General features: G+C 43.6%; 1 protein-coding gene and 1 long non-coding RNA gene across 2 annotated transcripts in view; one reads left to right on the forward strand and one right to left on the reverse strand.

Moving 5' to 3' along the window:
- Window positions 1–503: 503 nt before the first annotated feature.
- On the reverse strand, window positions 504–7,092 carry LOC105853200. Its single transcript, XR_001145051.1, has 3 exons — window positions 6,914–7,092; window positions 4,797–4,894; window positions 504–644 (listed from the first exon to the last, which is right to left on the reverse strand). It is a non-coding gene; the product is annotated as an uncharacterized LOC105853200 (long non-coding RNA).
- Window positions 7,093–7,204: 112 nt separating this feature from the next.
- PURB (purine-rich element binding protein B) overlaps window positions 7,205–7,239 on the forward strand; it is an 8,586-nt gene continuing 8,551 nt past the window's right edge. Inside the window, exon 1 of the mRNA XM_012735158.1 lies at window positions 7,205–7,224. Coding sequence (XP_012590612.1) covers window positions 7,205–7,224 — 20 coding nt within the window. The remainder of the gene's footprint in view (window positions 7,225–7,239) is intronic.

The following is a 7,239-nucleotide window of genomic DNA, read 5'->3' on the forward strand; positions in this document are numbered from 1 at the left end:
CAGTGTAGGCCAAAGGTTTGAGGGGTAAGAGGACTCACCAGAATGGGGAGTAGAACAGGTAGATATACTGAAATAACACTGCTGTGGGGAGCAGCCAGTGAGACAGGAAAGATCTGCTGCACCATATGATCAGCAATATATTGCTTGATAGTGCTGTGTCTTTAACCACTGTGCCACCAGGGAGGCCAGATACACTAAAGTCTTTAAAGATGAAGGGGCATAATGCCTGCAACTTATTTTCAAATAATTCAAAAGGAAGGTAAAATAGAAAAAAAGTGACCACAAAGCAAACATGGTTTAATATTAACATTTGTGGGAATTACATGAAGAATATTATTTTGGGAGGAAATCAAACCATTTTACTGAGGAGTTTCAAGAAGGGTAAAGGGTTGAGGGGACATGCTTTGAAATCCTGACTGCAGGAGCTCCCCAGCTTTATAATCACAGAGAGAAAGAATACTATTTTATTTTTTTAAAGATTTATTTATTTATGCATACAGAACTGGGGTACATGCCAGAGGTACAGGGGGGTGACAGGATTCAGAGACAGAGTGAGGTCTGCATACCACGAGGGTCACATCCCTGCCAGGAATCGAACTCGTGCTGCAGTGGTTGCGGAAAGCTTCATAGTGCTGTGCTTTAACCTGTTGCACCACCAGGGAGGACACAGAACACTATTTTGAACATTTGTACTATGAATTTAACTCCTGTTAAGAAAAAAATGACAAAATAAAAAAATAAAGGGGAACACTGGTATGTCCAAACCCGTCCTACTGCTGGCCTAGAACAAGGACAGGGATGGCCACCTACGGACACGGTTCCCAGGCCCTGCACCCTTCTTCCTCATGAAGCTTAGACAAGGGCTGCTCCCATCTGCTGCTTCCCTCCGAGAGACTGAGCGGTGCTCAGTGGCCAGAGAAAGCACCGTGCTTCTGCCCTGGCCTTAGTCACGGCCTTAGCTATTCAAGAATCTTCCCAGACTCCTTGGTTTGTAGGCTTACTCTGATGCCAGGAAAGATGTAGTAAGAAATGGCTTATAGAGGAATGTAGGGGAACCAAATAAGGGATCAGGGGAAAAAAAAATTATAGTAAATTAAAAAAATAAAATTAATGGGTAATTATAAATCAGACATTCTGCAGGGGAAGGGGAAAAACAAGGATCAAAATGGGAGGAAAGAGCACAAGGGATTGAGGTGATTGGTGGTGGGAATTTCACAGGAACTACCCCTGAGGAGAAAGCATACATTGTACAAAGATGAAGAATGACATATATATATGTGTGTATATACATATATGTGTGTGTGTGTGTGTATATATATATGCATATATATAAATAACAAAATTTAATTGCAAAAAATACATTTACAAAACATCCACCCATAAAAAAAAGGGGGGCCCTCCCTAGTGGTACAGTGGGTTACAGTGCAGCACTGCAAAGCTGGCCACAGACACTGTGGCAAGAGTTTAATCCCTGGATCCCCTGCCAGGGAGGTGGCCCCATGGCATCGCAGACCTCTGTTGACTCATCCGCTGTTCCCCTCAGTAATGTATTTCACTCTACCTGCCTATTCTTCTTCTCTCTGGTGAAGCTTTTACTAAACCCCCCCACACACACACAAACACACCTCTGGCTTGTACCCCAATTCATAAGTAAATAAATCATTGTTTTAAATGGCTCCAATCTCTCTCCTCCGCATCAGAAGTTCCCCATTTCATGCTCATACTCCTTGATCTCACAAGAAAAATGACATCTCTTTGCCTTGCAGGAAAGGACAGGACCCCTCTCCTTGGTCCCTTAGTTGATGACCACACCGTGAGAGCCCAACTTGGAGCTACTGAGGTCTCTCTGGGCCAGTCCATGGCCCCTTTCCAGCCACTGATCACTCCCACATTTTACTCAGCAGAGACATTTGACTTCCCCGCTACCGTAAAAGTGTCAGTCAACACCAGGATTTAGAACTGGAGACTTGAACTGCAGTCTCTGCTCCACCCCTGAATAGCTGTGTGATTCTCAACACCCTTCTAAGAACAGTGAGAAGCGCACGTGCAGCACACAGTGAATTGCAACCGGGACCATCGGCCTTTCTCTTTCCCCATCTTGTTCTCCTTTCCCTGACTTCTAGACATAGCTTCCTTGGAGCTGACAAATTCTCCCTGGCTGCAGATGGCTCCTAAGCCTTCATCTCTATTGCTGCCCCTCTTCTGGTCTGTTTGTCTGGATCCCACAGCTGCTCGGACTCCCCTCTGAATCCAGCCAGCTCCTCAAATTTAACATGCCAACCCTTAGACCCATATGCGCTGGATTTGCCAAAAGGCAGTCACAGCAGGTGCTTAAGGCCACCCAGAAGCAATAAACATCTAAGGAAAGAATTTGATATTCAAAAAATGCATCAAAGCATCAAAGCATGCAGTCTTTTGTGTACTTTTTATTGCCATCACATGGGGGGAGGAGCACCGAACAGATGCATTATCCTAACCTCTGTGGGTCTCAATTCAGTGTTCAGTGTCATCTTCAACAAGAGCTGGTCTTTTCTAACAGCCTTGGGCTCCAGTTGCTCAGCACCCTTCTCAAAGCACCCTTCACGTCTCTCTCATGTCAATATCTACATCTTTTAAATCCTGATATTTCTCCTGCCCCAAAGATTCCACCCTCTCCTCCCACCAGTTTCAGTTCCTGCTGGCTTAGGCTTGCAACAGGGTGGCCTCCTAACCAAGCCTACTGCTACGGTCCTCTGCCCTGGCTCACCTCCTCAAAGTGCAGAGTAAAGGCACCACATTCCTGTTCACACAGATCTAGGGGGCTCCCCCCTTGAGTTAAGCCCAAGCTCCTGCCTACAAGTCAAGACCTATCCTGAGGACCCCAGTTCAGCTGCCGCCACCTCCACCACCACCACCACTACTTCCGTTGTTCCCCAATTCCCCTTCACAGATCCTAGGCTCTACACAAACTAGACTTTCTGTCATCTGGGAACACATGTTTTCTCTACCCAAAATAACCTACATCTGTCTCCACCTGTTGAGGTCTGTCCTAGAAGGATTATCAATAAATAGCACTGGGACAATTGGTTATTTGCAGAAAATTTTTTAGATTCTCCACACTCTACACCAAAATATATTTCTGATAAAAGAGGGCTAAATATAACATGTAAAAATGGAAATATAATTATATAGATGAAAAAAATCTAACTGGGAAAATATGCAATTATCAAATATATGAGTGTAGACAATTCTAAGGTTAAAAGCAAGAATGAAATTTCAAAGGAAACAAAGAAGTAGATCTAATTCATTAAATAAACTTGACTTATTAAAACCAAACTGATAAGCAATTATCAAGAATTATCAGGAATAGAGCTCTTTGTGTGAACTAAATGCTGGGGTCTCCTACACAGGAGAACAGTTTGTTTAGCAATATAGAAGAGGAGCTGCATGGACATCCCTCACAAAGGGCATGTGATACCTAACATTTTGTTCCTTCTCCAAGTATCTGAGCTATCCAAACCCTCTCCAAGACTGCAATGTTCAAGACTCAAACTTCGATGTCTTTTCCTGGACTCCCATGTGTCTCATTAATAGCTATTACTCTGATTTTGTATGATTGGTTCCTATTTTTGAGCCAGGAGGAATATTATTTAGGAGTGCTTCATCTGTACCAGGTTATGTACTTTATCTCATTTAATTCTTATTACAGACTTAAGAGGTAGGTTCAATTATTCCCATTTAACAGTCTTAGGAAGCTAAGACTTAGAGATTAACTGAACTACCAAGATCGCAAATTCTGACCCAGGCAAAGTAACTCTAGGCACACATCTCTTTCCTTGGAAAGTCAAACACTTTCTTTTTTTAAGATTTATTTATTTATGCATACAAAGAGCTGGGTTACAGGCCAGAGGTGCAGGGGGTGTGAGGATTCACAAGAGACAGAGTGGGGAGCAGAACAGACAGATTCACTGAAATACACTGATGAGGGGAGCCAAGGGCAAAACAGAAGCCTGCTGCATTACTGAAGTGGCTGCGGCTAGCTTCATAGTGCTGTCCCCTTGCGCCACCATCCATTTCCTTCCCTGTTCCAAATGTAACCTCAAAATTGTATTCTTCTGAGTTAACATGCAAAATGATTGCCAGTGTCTGTACACTGTAATTCAATATCCCCTAAAGTATATCTGTGAAAACTTCAGGCTCTCATCACTTTTTTGTTATTGAAATGATGGTGATACAATGTGTGTTTCAGGCTAAGTTACTCTAAAGACTAAAGCTAAGGGTCTTGCCGTTCCCTACAATAAACTGCACTTTAAAAGTGTAAATTTCAGGCCCGCCCTGGTGGCACATGGGTTAGGACGGTCAGGACCCAGCACAGCAAGCTAGTCACACCTGCTTCAGGGCAAGTTCGATACCCAACCTGAGGCGTGGCACCCCTCTCCTGACCCGCCCACTGCTCCCCTCAGCAGTGTATCTCAGTACATCCGCCTGTTCTGCTCCCCACTCTGTCTCTGGTGAAGCCTCTCACTGCCCCTGCACTTCTGTCTTGTACTCTAGTTCTGTATTAAGAAATAAATAAATCTTTAAAAATAAAAAAGTGTAAATTTCAAAGTCTTGGCATATCTATGAAACCACTATAAACAATACGCAGCCTGTTTCTATCGTCCTGAAAATTACCTTGTGCCCTTTCCAATCTCTCTCTCCCACCCCCTGCTCTTCCCAGATCCAGGTTTTTTGTTTCCTGCCACACGTTTCATTTTCTAAATAATTAAACGGAAGTGCACATATAGATTGTTTTCTATGGACATACTTTTACTTACCCTGAAAAATATAAGTGAAGCAGATGAGCTTTATTGCAGGTACAGTAGTCCCCACTTATCTCTAATTTGTTTCTGCCATTCCAGATACCAGAGGTCAACTGCAGTCCAAAAAAGTAATGTATAATAAGAAATTCTGAGTCCATATTCACATAATTTTTATTAAAGTATATTTAAAATTATTCTATTTTACTATTGTTAATTTTTTACAGCGCCTATTTTATGTTAAATCTTATCATAGGTAATTATGTATGTGTTTATATATGTATAGGGAATAAGCAATATATACATGCTCTGTACTCAGTTTCAGGTGTTCAGTTTTCGGAATGTATCTCCCATTGATAAGGTAAGTACTTTTTTTTTTTAAAGATTTATTTACTTATGCATACAGTAACTGGTATACACAGTCCAGAGGTGTGGAGGTGTGTGTGTGTGAGGGGATTCATCAGAGACAGAATGGGGAGCAGAACAGGTGGATCTACTGAAAGACACTGCTGAGGGGAGCAGCAGGCGAGGTCTGACATGCCCTGTGGATCACCTCCTTGGCCTGGGATCAAACTCATGCCGCTGTGATTGCAGATAGCTTCATAATGCTGTACTTTAACATACTGTGCTACCAGGGAGGACCCGGGGTAAGTATTTTAAATGTTTATAAGGAACTGCCAAACTCTTTTTCAAAATGCTTACACCATTCACATTCCAACTAGTAACCTATGAGAATTTGTTTCTTCACATACTCACCAATATTTGACAGTTGTCTGTCTAAATTTAGCCATTCTAGTCATGTTTATTGGTATTGCATTGTAATATCAGTTTGCATTTCTCCACTAATATTGAGCACATACATCTAGATATATATTTTTTAAGATTTTTCTTATTTTTACATGGAAGAACTGGGGTGTAGGCCAGAGGTAGAGGGGATGAAAGCATTCACCAAAGACAAAGTAGGGAGCAAAACAGGAAGATTTACTAAAATACTGCTAAGGGGAGCAGCAAGCAAGACAGGTCTCCTGTGTCATATATGGATTAGCAACCTGGATGGGGACTGAACTCAGGCCTTACCCATGAGAGCAACAGCATTGTGACTTAACACCTAGGCCACCAGGGAGGCCTAACACTGAGCATGTGTATATCATTTCATGGGGAAGTGTATGTTAATATCTTTTGCCTATTTTCAGAGCTTCCCTGGCAGCGCAACAGGTTAAAGCACAGCACTATGAAGCTATCACAGTCACTGCAGCGAGGGTTTGATCCCCAGTCAATGGGTGACCCACAGGGCACAGCAGACCTCTCCTGGCTAGACCGCAGCAGTCTGCCTGTTCTGTTCCCCATTCTGTCTCTGGTGAATCCTCTCAACCCCAGCACCTCTGGCCTGTACCCCAGTTCTGTGTGTATATTTTTCAAATGCTTTAAAAATTAATAAAATCGTTTGCCTATTTTCAACATTGTATTACTGACATTAAAGGTTTAAGTATTTCAATAATTTAAATATTAACTTGATATAAAATGAAAACATTTAAGATTTTAAATAAATCCGTTGTCAAATTTATCAATTAATAGCTGAATTTTAAATACGGGGAAACTAGGCCTCTCAGCACTATCAAGCTATAAGCCAGTCACTCCAGCGTGAGTTCCGGTTTGAGGCCAGGGAAATGACCCACGTATTGCAGTAGACCTCTCCTGCCCCACCAGCAGTGCTTTTCAGTAGATCTGCCTGTTCTCTCCACTCTGTCTCTAGTGAATCCTCTCACCTCCTCCCCACCCCATCCCCCCATTTCTGGCCTACAACCCGGTACTTGTATGCATAAGTAAATAAAAAATAAATCTTTGAAAAATAAAAATAAATAAGGAGAAACTCTGGTGTGGGTAAACAGAATGATTGGTGAATTATGATTCAAACCCAGACGGGCACTTTTAAATGATATTCCTATCTTGCCCCCATCAAACTTCATTCTCGCTGGAAGGAATACAGTAAATATTACACACACACACTTTTTTTTAAATAGAGGAAGTCTTGGCGGTGTCCAGTCACTGACCCACTTTAGAAAACAGGTTAGTGTATGGAGCAGGCACGGTCTCTGAGGTGCGAACCTCAGCTCATTCCCAACCATCCTCGATACCTGCACCAGAGGAACATGGGCCCCACCAGGAAAGTTCTTCCCCAGCGTCTCCTCCACATCCCCTTCACTGTTGTCTCCTTCTGGAGTACCGCGGCTCGGCCCTGGCGGGTTCCCAAGCAGCGTCCACACTTGCGGACCACAGGCCCGGCCAAAAGCCGAGCATGCCGGTGACGTCACGGTTCTGCGCCCCGCCACCGCGGCGCTTTGGACCGCGGGTTGGTGGCGTCACAGGAGCGCGCGCCGGAAGCGGGCACCAAACGGGCGGAAGTGGCAGGGCGGGGCATGGGTACGATGGGGGGCGGCGGCGACTGGCGATGAGCAGCGGG

The sequence above is a fragment of the Condylura cristata genome, unplaced genomic scaffold (genome assembly GCF_000260355.1).
Source record: "Condylura cristata isolate star-nosed mole 26May11 unplaced genomic scaffold, ConCri1.0 scaffold00004, whole genome shotgun sequence".
NCBI classification, from domain to species: Eukaryota; Metazoa; Chordata; class Mammalia; order Eulipotyphla; family Talpidae; genus Condylura; species Condylura cristata.